Source organism: Rhopalosiphum padi, chromosome 3 (assembly GCF_020882245.1).
Source record: "Rhopalosiphum padi isolate XX-2018 chromosome 3, ASM2088224v1, whole genome shotgun sequence".
In the NCBI taxonomy this organism is placed as follows: domain Eukaryota; kingdom Metazoa; phylum Arthropoda; class Insecta; order Hemiptera; family Aphididae; genus Rhopalosiphum; species Rhopalosiphum padi.
This window is the reverse complement of record NC_083599.1, coordinates 55,026,919-55,041,745: the sequence shown is the minus strand read 5'-3', so window position 1 is coordinate 55,041,745 and position 14,827 is coordinate 55,026,919. Positions and strand designations below refer to the sequence as shown.

Genomic DNA, 14,827 nt, shown 5'->3' with positions numbered 1-14,827 from the left:
TCAAAGATTATATGTTTTTTGTGGGATTCAACATAGTAAAATAGATAATAGAATCAAAAATCCCTTGAATTTAATGATCAATTACCTTAGTATTCTCAAAATTCATTTAATATTTATTAAAATTTTCGAAATTCATGGTATCAAAACATTAAAATAACTATGTTCCTTCAAATTATTGGAATGGGATATTATATTAATTGAAGAATCCAACAAAAAACATACAATCCTTGAATAACTTGGAGTCAGAGCGATTAATACTTGTTTATCTTGGTGTCAGAGACAATAATCCTTGAAAATCCTGGACTATGCAGCTAATAACTCCATAAAGCATTGAATATATTGAAGTTGATCATTGAATTCCATGAAAAGCCATAAAAAGTACTTGCATGTCGTGGTAAAAAAGCTAAATATTCCAAATTTAATCAAATAATCCTTAACATTCTTTGAAAAGCATGGTCCAATAACTTAAAAAACTCAAATTTACTTGAATTTTCTTTGTATTCCTTGAAAACCATAATCTAATAGATATAAAATCCCAAAAATCCTTGAAAAGAATGGTCAAAAAACTATAAATCCTATATTTACTTATGAAATCCTATAAATTCCTGGAAAAAACATAGTAAAATAGATAATAGAAACAAAAATCCTATGAATATAATGGTCAATAAGCTTAGTATTCACAAAATTCCTTTTAAATTCATTAAAATTTTCGAAATTCATGGTATAAAAACATTAAAATTACTATGTTCCTTCAAAATATTGGAATGGGATATTATATTAATTGAAGAATCCCACAAAAAACATATAATCCTTGAATAACTTGGAGTCGGAGCGATTAATACTTGTTTATCTTGGTGTCAGAGACAATATTCCTTGAAAATCCTGGACTATGCAGGTAATAACTCCATAAAGCAATGAATATATTGAATTTGATCATTGAATTCCATGAAAAGCCATAAAAAGTACTTAAATTTTCTTTGTATTCATTGAAAACCAAAGTCTAATAGTTATAAAATCTCAAAAATCCTTGAAAAAAATGGTCAAAAAACTATAAATCCTAGATTTACACAAAATATCCTATAAATTCCTGGAAAAACATAGTTAATAGATAATAGAATCAAAAATCCTATGAATATAATGGTCAATAAGCTTAGTATTCTCAAAATTCCTTTAAAATTCATTAAAATTTTCAAAATTCATGGTATCATAACATTAAAATTAGTATGTTACCTCAAAATTTGAGCACAAGTGACTTTATAATTTGAAGAATCCCACAAAAAATATATATTCCTTGAATAACTTGGTGTAAGGGCGATTAATAATGAAATAACTTGGTGTCAGAGACAATAATCCTTGAAAATCCTGGACTATGCAGCTAATAACTCCATAGAGCATTGAATATATTGAAGTTGATCATTAAATTCCATGAAAAGCCACAAAATGTACTTGAATTTTCTTTGTATTCCTTGAACACCATAATCTAATAGGTATAAAGTCCCAAAAATCCTTGAAAAGAATGGTCAAAAAACTATAAATCCTAGATTTACACATAATATCCTATAAATTCCTGGAAAAACATAGTAAAATAGATAATAGAATCAAAAATCCTATGAATATAATGGTCAATAAGCTTAGTATTCTCAAAATTCCTTTAAAATTCATTAAAATTTTCAAAATTCATGGTATCATAACATTAAAATTACTATGTTCCTTCAAATTATTGGAATGGGATATTATAATAATTGAAGATTCCCACAAAAAACATATAATCCTTGAATAACTTGGAGTCGGATCGATTAATACTTGTTTATCTTGGTGTCAGAGACAATAATCCTTGAAAATCCTGGACTATGCAGCTAATAACTCCATAGAGCATTGAATATATTGAAGTTGATCATTAAATTCCATGAAAAGCCACAAAATGTACTTGAATTTTCTTTGTATTCCTTGAAAACCATAATCTAATAGGTATAAAATCCCAAAAACCCTTGAAAAGAATGGTCAAAAAACTATAAATCCTAGATTTACACATAATATCCTATAAATTCCTGGAAAAACATAGTAAAATAGATAATAGAATCAAAAATCCTATGAATATAATGGTCAATAAGCTTAGTATTCTCAAAATTCCTTTAAAATTCATTAAAATTTTCAAAATTCATGGTATCATAACATTAAAATTAGTATGTTACCTCAAAATTTGAGCACAAGTGACTTTATAATTTGAAGAATCCCACAAAAAATATATATTCCTTGAATAACTTGGTGTAAGGGCGATTAATAATGAAATAACTTGGTGTCAGAGACAATAATCCTTGAAAATCCTGGACTATGCAGCTAATAACTCCATAGAGCATTGAATATATTGAAGTTGATCATTAAATTCCATGAAAAGCCACAAAATGTACTTGAATTTTCTTTGTATTCCTTGAACACCATAATCTAATAGGTATAAAGTCCCAAAAATCCTTGAAAAGAATGGTCAAAAAACTATAAATCCTAGATTTACACATAATATCCTATAAATTCCTGGAAAAACATAGTAAAATAGATAATAGAATCAAAAATCCTATGAATATAATGGTCAATAAGCTTAGTATTCTCAAAATTCCTTTAAAATTCATTAAAATTTTCAAAATTCATGGTATCATAACATTAAAATTACTATGTTCCTTCAAATTATTGGAATGGGATATTATAATAATTGAAGATTCCCACAAAAAAAATATAATCCTTGAATAACTTGGAGTCGGAGCGATTAATACTTGTTTATCTTGGTGTCAGAGACAATAATCCTTGAAAATCCTGGACTATGCAGCTAATAACTCCATAAAGCATTGAATATATTGAAGTTGATCATTGAATTCCATGAAAAGCCATAAAAAGTACTTGAATGTCGTGGTCAAAAAGCTTAATATACCAAAATAAATCAAAAAATCCTTAAAAATTGTTGAAAAGCATGGTCCAAAAACTAAAAATCCTAGATTTACTCATAAAATCCTATAAATTCCAGGAAAATAGTTGTTAAATTGATTATAGAATCAAAAATCCCATGAATATAATGGTCAATTAGCTTAGTATTCTCAAAATTCCTTTAAAATTCATTAAAATTTTCGAAATTCATGGAATCAAAACATTAAAATTACTATGTTCCTTCAAATTATTGGAATGGGATATTATAATAATTGAAGATTCCCACAAAAAACATATAATCCTTGAATAACTTGGAGTCGGAGCGATTAATACTTGTTTATCTTGGTGTCAGAGACAATAATCCTTGAAAATCCTGGACTATGCAGCTAATAACTCCATAGAGCATTGAATATATTGAAGTTGATCATTAAATTCCATGAAAAGCCACAAAATGTACTTGAATTTTCTTTGTATTCCTTGAAAACCATAATCTAATAGGTATAAAATCCCAAAAATCCTTGAAAAGAATGGTCAAAAAACTATAAATCCTAGATTTACACAAAATATCCTATAAATTCCTAGAAAAACATAGTAAATAGATAATAGAATCAAAAATCCTATGAATATAATGGTCAATAAGCTTAGTATTCTCAAAATTCCTTTAAAATTCATTAAAATTTTCAAAATTCATGGTATCATAACATTAAAATTAGTATGTTACCTCAAAATTTGAGCACAAGTGACTTTATAATTTGAAGAATCCCACAAAAAATATATATTCCTTGAATTACTTGGTGTAAGAGCGATTAATAATGAAATAACTTGGTGTCAGAGACAATAATCCTTGAAAATCCTGGACTATGCAGCTAATAACTCCATAGAGCATTGAATATATTGAAGTTGATCATTAAATTCCATGAAAAGCCACAAAATGTACTTGAATTTTCTTTGTATTCCTTGAAAACCATAATCTAATATGTATAAAATCCCAAAAATCCTTGAAAATAATGGTCAAAAAACTATAAATCCTATATTTACTTATGAAATCCTATAAATTCCTGGAAAAACATAGTAAAATAGATAATAGAATCAAAAATCCTATGAATATAATAGTCAATTAGCTTAGTATTCTCAAAATTCCTTTAAAATTCATTAAAATTTTCGAAATTCATGGTATCAAAACATTAAAATTACTATGTTCCTTCAAATTATTGGAATGGGATATTATAATAATTGAAGATTCCCACAAAAAACATATAATCCTTGAATAACTTGGAGTCGGAGCGATTAATACTTGTTTATCTTGGTGTCAGAGACAATAATCCTTGAAAATCCTGGACTATGCAGCTAATAACTCCATAAAGCATTGAATATATTGAAGTTGATTATTGAATTCCATGAAAAGCCATAAAAAGTACTTGAATGTCGTGGTCAAAAAGCTTAATATACTAAAATAAATCAAAAAATCCTTAAAAATTGTTGAAAAGCATGGTCCAAAAACTAAAAATCCTAGATTTACTCATACAATCCTATAAATTCCAGGAAAATAGTTGTTAAATTGATAATAGAATCGAAAATCCCATGAATATAATGGTCAATTAGCTTAGTATTCTCAAAATTCCTTTAAAATTCATTAAAATTTTCGAAATTCATGGTATCAAAACATTAAAATTACTATGTTCCTTCAAATTATTGGAATGGGATATTATAATAATTGAAGAATCCCACAAAAAACATATAATCCTTGAATAACTTGGAGTCGGAGCGATTAATACTTGTTTATCTTGGTGTCAGAGACAATAATCCTTGAAAATCCTGGACTATGCAGCTAATAACTCCATAAAGCATTGAATAAATTGATGTTGATCAATAAATTCCTTAAAAAGTCATAAAAAGTACTTGAATGTCGTGGTCAAAAAGCTTAATTTACCAAAATTAATCAAAAAATCCTTAAAAATTGTTGAAAAGCATGGTCCAATAACTTAAAAAACCCAAATTTACCTGAATTTTCTTTGTATTCATTGAAAACCATATTCTAATAGATATAAAATCCCAAAAATCCTTGTTCCAATCTTTCCATCATTCTTATATTTTGAAGGAACATAGTAATTTTAATGTTTTGATATCATGAATTTCGAAAATTTTAATGAATTTTAAAGGAATTTTGATAATACTAAGCTAATTGACCATTATATTCATGGGATTTTTGATTCTATTATCAATTTAACAAGTTTTTTCCAGTAGTTTATAGGATGTTATGGGTAAATCTAGGATTTTTAAGTTTGTGGACCATGCTTTTCAAAGAATTTTAAGGATTTTTTGATTAATTTTGATATATTAAGCTTTTTGACCACGACATTCTAGTACTTTTTATGACTTATTAAGGAATTTATTGATCAACACCAATTTATTCAATGCTTTATGGATTTATTAGCTACATAGTCCTCTATTATCAATGATTATTGTCCCTGACACCAAGATAAACCTTTATTAATCGCTCCTACGCCAAGATATTCAAGGGTTATATGTTTTTTGTGGGGTTCTTTAAATTATAAAGTCTTCCGTACCAATATTTTGAAGGAACATAGTAATTTTAATGTTTTGATACCTTGAATTTCGAAAATTTTAATGAATTTTAAAGGAATTTTGAGATTACTAAGCCTAATCACTATTATCTTCAAGGGATTTATGGTTCTATTGTTTATTTTACTATTTTGTTTCATAAGTTTATAGGATTTTATGCGTAAATCTTGGATTTTCAGGTTTTTGGACCACTATTTTCAATGATTTTTGGGATTTTATATCTATTAGACTATGGATTTCAATGAATACATAGAAAATTGAGGTAAATTTGGGTTTTTTTAGTTATTGGACCATGCTTTTCAAAGAATTTTAAGGATATTTTGATTAATTTTGGAATATTTAGGTTTTTTACCACGACATTCAAGTACATTTTGTGGCTTTTTATGGAATTTAATGATCAACATCAAGTTATTCAATGCTTTATGGATTTATAAGCTGCATAGTCCGAGATTTTCAAGGATTATTGTCCATTACACCATGATAAACAAGTTTTAATCGCTCCGACACCAAGTATTCAAGGATTATATGTTTTTTGTGGGATTCTTCAATTAATATAATATCGTATATTAACATTTTGAAGGAACATCGTAATTTTAATGTTTTTATACTATGAATTTCAAGGAAGTTAAAGAATTCTAAAGGAATTTCGAGAATACTAAGCTTATTGACCATTATATTCAAGGGATTTTTATTTCTATTATCTATTTTACACTGTTTTTCAGGAATTTATAGTATTTTTTGAGTAAATGTCGGTAATATTCCAAAATCCTTAAAAATCGTTTTAATCCCAATTTCAACTATCTCGACCCACTAAGGTCAACTACTTCTAGTTGAAGACCACTGCCAGTCTACTGGTCTATATCATACAGCTGTATAACAGGTGTTGTGTGTATTTCATCTTTGAGTAATCATGAGTATTAACAATTCTACATACATTATACAGTACATTTTTACATTGACCAAAATAATGTCGGGCAATCCAAATTGTCCAGACATTGTTATCGAATGACCGGTCATAGTAAACAATTATTACTTACTGATTAATTTGCCCGAAATTGATGGACACTGTGCACAATGCCCGATTATCCCACTTTGCTCGTAACATATATATGTAAATATAAAGGGTCGCCGAGCAAATCCTGTGAGTGCTAGTATGTGGGTGGTGTGTGTATGTGTGTATATTTTATGGTGAAATTGTAATAATAAATACGGTATAATAAGATTATAAATAATTTACGGCCTTTTTGGCCCAACAAATAAAAATGTATATAGTATAATAAGTTTTCAGTTCGGCACATTCACTGATAAATATATAAAAAAAATGCTAGTATAAAAATTATGACAAATCAGCTGGATGTAATCATAACTATGTATTATTCAATAACTGTATTATTTGTTATTATATAGCTGAAATACTGGAATATATTTTTTGCTGAAAATATTTATATGTTTTGTAATGGAATGTACAATTAAGTTTATGTTTGTAGGTTACAAATTCATACATTTATTTTCATATAAATAACAATCAATTTCACAATATTTTCTTGGCATATACTGTTTTATATAGCTTCTATGAGCTCACAAAAAAAAAACAACTAATAATAACTGTGTGTGTACTTTAACTCACGGTTTTACCTCCGGAGTGTATAGGCCGACGCCCACACAGCGGCGAAGCAGTGTTAGCACTGGCAAACCATACTCCTACCATGCAAATGTCGAAGGGTAAGCTGCTGCTGGCTCGACCGGCTCCTGTTGCTGGTGGCGTAATGCGATAAAGTCATTCACCATAAGGAAAGATAAAAACTAAATCATTGGCGTGTGTACGACTAAACTCGTACACCGACTGTATGGATGAAAATTCTCGTCCCGTCGTCTTTGGCTCGTCGGTTTGAAACTCGAAGATCTGGCTGCGACCGGGTCGTATTTACAGATATTCGGGATTATGGCAACGCAGTAGAACTCCATTCGATAATGATATGTTTTAGTCGATTTTATAAATTAATCCGCTAATAATATGTAAATTGGTGGTGTTTTTGTTCCTTCTGATCGTGTCCTCTGTTGTCTGGATGCATAATTAACACTTTTTTTATAATTAAAACACTTAAACACAGACTGACCAGGGTGGTTTTAATAACATAGTCACCATTAACGCGTTCTAATGGTGGTAATAAATACGAACGCGGCGATCAACGTCCCAAAAAAAAAAAAAAAATCGAGATCGTAGATCGATAACCCGCCATATGGAGAATAAAGGTGTTCCGTTACAGTTTTCACATGAATAAATATTATTTTGTGTATAAATTCGTTTATTTTCAATCGAAAATCAATTTTATATAAGCCAAAACTAAAATATTGAAACAAAAATATTTTGTGGCTCTTACTGAAATTATGTGAATTGTAACTTTCAGGTCTGCTATCTCAAAAGGTTGCCGACCACTAAGATTAGACTCTAATCCAAAGCAAGTATAATATTTCGTTTTAATGTAAAATAATCATAAGGATGTGTATTTTACAGAAGGACATAGAAAGAACGATCATAAAATACTTATCTGAAATAAATATTTATGAAAATACAATAGTAAAATATATGTAAAAAAAATTATCCATAATAAAAATAAAATACAATAGAAATTATCTCTATACAAATAACATTAAAATAAAAATTCAGAATTTTATTTGAAACAAACGGAGTACGGATTGTAATTTGTATTATGTGAAGTATAAAAATATAATTTCCGGACAAACCTTATCATTTATCTAGATTTAATAGTACTAAATTACTTTTATTTGTCCGAAAACATTCAGAGGCTACAGCTCAAGCATGTCGACTGATCTAAATTTATCAATGTATTTTATGATTTCTAACTGTTAATAATTAATAGTATGCAAAACGTATAAAATACTCGTTCTTTGTTCAAATACGATATCAACAAAAATGATAATAATTAAAATATTCGTTCTTATTGGATACTTTTCTTTAGTTAAATCAAAAAACGTTTATATGCATAACTTGCCATTGGTAAAATAATATTCAGTTACATTTTTTTTTAACAAATTACTTATATTTTCTAAGACTACAAATGATTATCAATTTTTTAAATGAATCTTCAAATAAAATCTTTATATAACTTATATAATCTTTATATCTTTATATCTTTATTGACTATTATTATAGGGAGAATATCGTATAGTATTCGAGAGAATGTATCCTTGTCAGTCGATAAATTCATTACAAATTAATCTATATTTCAGTAAAAGAACATCAAATATAACTGAGGTGAAAGGAAATTTTACATTATTAGAACCTTTTGCCGATAATCTTACAGTAAGTAAATATTTAATAATAATTGTCACTAATAATAACCGAGCCACTATAGAACTACTATCAATTAAAACAAATATTACCGACTTTATACATTTTAAGACAATATAGCTATTTATTCCAACAAAATTAATAAATATCATTGAGTTTACAAAACTGATATTATATTCGGGAACTTATAGTTTTAGTCACTTAAATAATATAATTATACCTATAATTGAGATGAAAAAACTTTTAATTCGTACTTGACTTGTAATTGTTTTTTTTATTACTTAAACCCTAACAGATATTCTATTTTTTAATAGCTTGATGTAAACTTGGCATCTTGGAGTTTAATTGGTGGTTGGAAACCAAATTCAGCGGTATATATAGCAAAAAATGCATGTAGTAGTTTGAAAATGGTACTTGGAAACGCGTGGTATTCAATTATGAATGATTTTAACTTTCCTAGTACAAGCTGTCCAGTTCCATCGGTAATGTTTGACAATAAATAATAAATTTTATTTTTAATATGGTTTAAATAAATGCGTAACATTAAATTCAATAAAATAATATTATAATAATTTATAGTTTATACAATACTATAAATAATAAGCTATCAAATTATTACATTTTTTAACTATGTATTTAAAACCTAATTTAACCAAGTATAGTCTTTACATTATTTTGAAAACCATTTAATCGTTTAATCAATAGCATTGAATTTGCACTTCTGAAAGGTATTGAGGCAAATATGTCATTGAAAAATTCACTATACGATTGTATGTGTTAAAAATTAATTAAATGATTGTTTATATCACAGTTTATACAACTTTAAAAATAACATATTTTAATTAATAAAATTTATTTTATTCAGATTTCCATTATGTTATTTTTAAATTTGTATAAACTGTGTATAATAAATTATACTCAGATATTGTAAGAGTATACTGGTGGTTTTTTTAGTTTTATTTTGTATTTTTTAAGGGTAACTACATTCATCAGATGTCATTATTATATTTTTCTACAAATTTAATAGTCTCAATAAGAGTATAACTCTTTTTTTGAACACAACTAAGATAATAGTATTCAACATCGTATTGAATATGCATGTATGCCATGTATACACTTTTACATTAATATTTATGTATGTCTGGAAATTATTTTTAATTTTTTCAGGGCACATATATTACATCAGGAATGAATTCGAAGGAATTTGAAAACAATAACTTTCCAAAGGTATACTTTTATGGGAAATATAAATTTACGTTTAAAGCAAAAAATGAAAAAAATAAAGTTTTTGGTTGCGCCGTATTGGAGTTGAGTTTAATAAGACCGTGGGAAACACCAATTTGATTAAATTTTAGTAAATGATAATATTAGATCACTATATTTTCACATTCAAAATATTTTTATTTTTTTCCTCGTATCATGCACCGTCTGCAATACACAAAAATTATTTTGCCTAATTTACTACCGCAGAAGCTGTTAAATATTTAATTTTACATAAAATAAAATAAATATTGTATAGTAAAATTTGAAAATGTTTATCATTCACTTAAAAATTAAAAATTTTAACTTAAAAACCTAACATAATATTATGTACAATTTAGAAAATAATACTATTTTAGGATATATTATTATTAAATAATAAATATTATGTGTATTTACATTTTATTGTTTATTTGTGTACTTAGCGTCCCAATATATTCATACTAGTTCATTTAAAAATTTTGTTGTATTTTAATTAAAATATCTTAAAATGCATTTAAGGTTAACTTAAATTTGATTATTTACTTATTTGCATCATTATTATTCAATTTTATTTTTGATATAAAAATGGGTATATAATATATAGATTATAAATACTATTCTATGCATTTTCTTATACCTATAGTGTAAAATGTTTGTTAAGACAGCCTTCACAACGTAAATAAAATATATGCTACATTTTTTTTTTAAGTGTATTTATTCTTTTTAAATCGTAAACAGCAAACTACTAAATAAAAAATTTAAAAAACAATCTGAACATATTTTAAAATAAAATTATATAATATTTTATTGTAATAATTGAAATGTAGGTATTTCTCTACTTGGATTCATTATTTGATATCATACAACCTATTATATTCTATACAATTTATGTTATTATTATCTAAGTGACTACAGCAAAACTTGTTATTACATTTAACATGTAATAAAATAAAACTGTTTAAGTATTAAGCTTAATGGTTTGATACAATTTAAAAATAGATAACTCTTTTTATTTTTGTTAAAAATTAAAAATCAACATTATGCAGAATATCTTAGTAGGTAATTTTAGGTTATAACTTATATTTATTACGTATTATTATAATGATTTGAAGGTCACAATTTTTCCAGACTAGTAGTTACTTCCGGTGTGTTTGAATAACCTAACTCACTTGAAAATGTCCATGTATCTAATTATATTTTTATAATAATGTTTTAAAGTACCTACTTGAAATTTTAATTTGATATCAGAAGGTGTGAGCAAACATTAATTACTTTTGCTTGTAACTTTTAAAAGTATGACTTAAGCCTGTTTATGAATACTTATGATTAAGCCATTACCTTTAAAAGTGAAAGATAAGCATAGACTTAAGAATTGATTATAAATACGACCCTTAGTCTTTACAGTAGTTTCTTAATGTTTAATTTAAATTTGCATTCTATAATCAAAATGGACCGAAAATTGTTTAGTTTCAACTGTCAAACATAACAAGCTTGGATCATAGAAGTAAAAGGTACAACAAATTAAAATATCTATACATGAAAATATGTTATTATATTGCATTTGTATATGAGATAAACATCGACTATAAAACACAAAATAAAATATATAAGAAGTCAAGTGGAACGTCTGAACTTGTCGCGTCTGTAGTCGATCAGTTAAATTCTACTCCACGCGACCGCACATTACCGTCTCGGAATAGTTTTCAGCTATTTTTACATAAGGTACCCTAATAGGCCATAAAAAATAGGCTTACTAATACATCTTAAATTAGGGGTATGTTATTTTCGGATTATTAAATTGCCATTCATTAAAATTAATAAATAAATATATCAATTTATCAATATAGTCCGATTGACTTTTGATACGAAATACAGATGAAAATACCTGAAAACAATCAATGTTAAAAGCTTAAAACGTTGAAAAATGTATTTCTCGATATCATATTTTGATATTGTCATACATATTATTTCAGAGGTACCTACTACCTACATTCCCAACAGTATCATTCGTATATTAATCCATTCCATCATAATAAACCAGAAACTTGAAAATTTAAAAAAAATTATTATGTACCTATATAAATATAAATAATATTTCAGAGGGATGTTTTTATGTTTCTATGCTTATATATTATATATATATTTATATATAAAAGAACGTACATAAACATTTTTATTATAATAATAATAAACGATTTTAAAATTTCCGTGGGTATAGGTATGTATTCTATCGCATCGTGCTATCCGTTTATCATCTTTTCAGGTGAAACATAATTTGTTGGATTTAATCATTTGAATCTGATGGCTGTTTGATCTGATAGAGATATTTTCTCTACAAACTACACAGGATAAAATTGTCTTTATTATCACTGGTGAAAAGACAATTCATATGGTCTTTGAATGTCGTGTAATTAAAAACCACATGGAGGTCTAATGCCTTACGCTTTAATTTCCTCCTTTTTTTCTAAAATGTAAGCATAGGATTTTGCTTGGAGTTCTATAAATCGTCTCATAATACGTCTATCGGTTACATACTTACATCAGAAAATATTCTTGGAATCTTATTTCTCTCAGCAACGTAACACGGATGGTCACAGCGTAAATTCGCTGTGTCCATTCGGTCAACCAAGTTAGAAATTTACGAATAAGATAATAATAGTAATAATAATAATGATGATAATGATGACGATGATGATAATATTATGACCTTTGTTTAGTACTGCGAAACCTTTACAAATAAATAATAAATAAGTTTATAAAGTATAATTACACACTAAATAAACTAGTAGTAAAATATATGTGAAACTATTTAAAATAGAAATTGTTGTCACACTCATTTTCGTGCACTAGTGATCTAAACATATCTTGAAATGCCGAACAATATTCAAACGACCCATTGAATATCGGTATTTCTATAGGTTTAAATTTTATGTAGCTTGATTTCTGCGCTAAATTGTTTGACTCACTTACTATACAATTTTTATCCGCTTCTTTAATTTTATCGTTTATAGGCGTCAACCTATCTTCAGCTTTTGCGATAAGATCGAAATACATATACTGTTCTCGTCGGACAAGATTGCCTGAAATTTTGTTAATTGGCTCATCTTTATCTGTCCTCTTCTAATGGTCCATTGCGCTAGTTCATTTCGTATTGCATTTGCTGCTCCCTCTCCGTCATTTATTTGACCTTGTTGAGCTGTAGGCATTTCTCACACTTGTTATCTGTCTGTTCACCGCTATTTGAACTTTGGATCGAAATTTATATTGTTATTCGTTACTTTCCAAATATTCTATAAATATTTTACCTCGTGTACTTAATATTTTACTTTTGTAGTTATATATACGTAGTATTTCCACGTTATTGAGTATATTATACAATTCTATAAAAATGACCAAGCTTCCCTTTATGCGCACTACCTTATGTATAGGTGATGTTCACTTATCTTATATTTTACTGCTTTCCTGCCGCAGTCCTTGAATTTGAGCTCCTCTCTTTACTGAATGCACTTCACCTGCGTTAACACAATTTTATTTTAATTCTTTTACATCCGGTTCGTTAGGACCATTTAATGGTAGATATTTATGGACAGTATAATAAATTATTACGCTGAATGTAAATTAAATATTAAATAATTGTGTTGATTGTATGACTTGACAATATTATTGGCGGCGAGTGTCGGCTTGTTTTACTGCACCTTAATAACGATCGGCGGAAAACGACGAACTGAAAGTACAATGCTATACCGCGATCGTGTATCGACGATATCATAATCAAGAGTCTTATCTAGATTGGATTTATCACAAACCGTGTATAATAAATTATACTCAGGTATAGTAATAACTTACTAGCTTTTCTATTAGTTTTATTTTATAATATTAAAGGGAAACTACAATCATTATTTCTCATTTTTTATATTTTTAAAATAATTTTTCTATAAATTGTATCGTATCAAGAGTAATACCTCTTGTTATTGGAACACGAAGAAGACAATAGTTTTCAATAATGTATTTTATACGCAATACGTATGTATAAATTTTACATAAATTATGTATGTGTAAGTGTAACAATTGATTGTTAAATTTTTCAGGGCAAAAAAAATTACTTCAGGGATGGATTCGGAGGAATTTGATAACCATAACTTTCCAAAGGTGGACTTTTATGGGTAATATAGATATACGTTTAAAGCAAAAAATGTAGAAAATAAAGTAATTGGAGTTGAGTCATATACAACCATGGGAAAAACTAATTTCATTACATTTTACAAAATAATAATATATAACCATAATATTTTAACAATCGAATTATTTTTAATTAATTTCCTATATCATATTATAGTGTCTTCAATAAGTAAATAATTATATTGCCTAATTTACTACAACAGAAGTTATTAAATATTTTATTTTAAAATACAAGTAATGGTATAAAAATTTGAGATTTTATTTAAAATAGTCGTAGTACCAATTGTATCATTTGAAGCATACAATTTTTGTCATATCAAATTTAATTACAAAATTACATTCATATGTCCGGGAACCAAGGCCACAGCTTAATCATGTCAATTGCTCATAATGAATGATTGTATTTTACTATTTATAACAGTCAATCATTCATACTGCAGAACACTTATATACTACTCGACTATAATATTGAAATAAAGTATTCATAAAAATGATAATAGTAAAATTATTCGTTTTCATTGGATTTTTTTATTTGGTTAAATCGAAAAACGTTTTTATGTCAAATTTGCCTTTGGTAAAATAATAAATTGTTACATT

General features: G+C 26.8%; 1 protein-coding gene across 1 annotated transcript; it reads left to right on the top strand.

Annotated features, from left to right (window-relative positions):
* The first annotated feature begins 8,410 nt into the window (after window positions 1-8,410).
* Window positions 8,411-10,266, top strand: LOC132927426 (uncharacterized). Its single transcript, XM_060991949.1, has 4 exons — window positions 8,411-8,515; window positions 8,672-8,821; window positions 9,124-9,291; window positions 9,977-10,266. The coding sequence occupies exons 1-4, from the start codon at window positions 8,432-8,434 to the stop codon at window positions 10,151-10,153; spliced, it is 579 nt and encodes a 192-aa protein (XP_060847932.1). The 5' UTR covers window positions 8,411-8,431; the 3' UTR covers window positions 10,154-10,266.
* The last annotated feature ends 4,561 nt before the right edge of the window (window positions 10,267-14,827 follow it).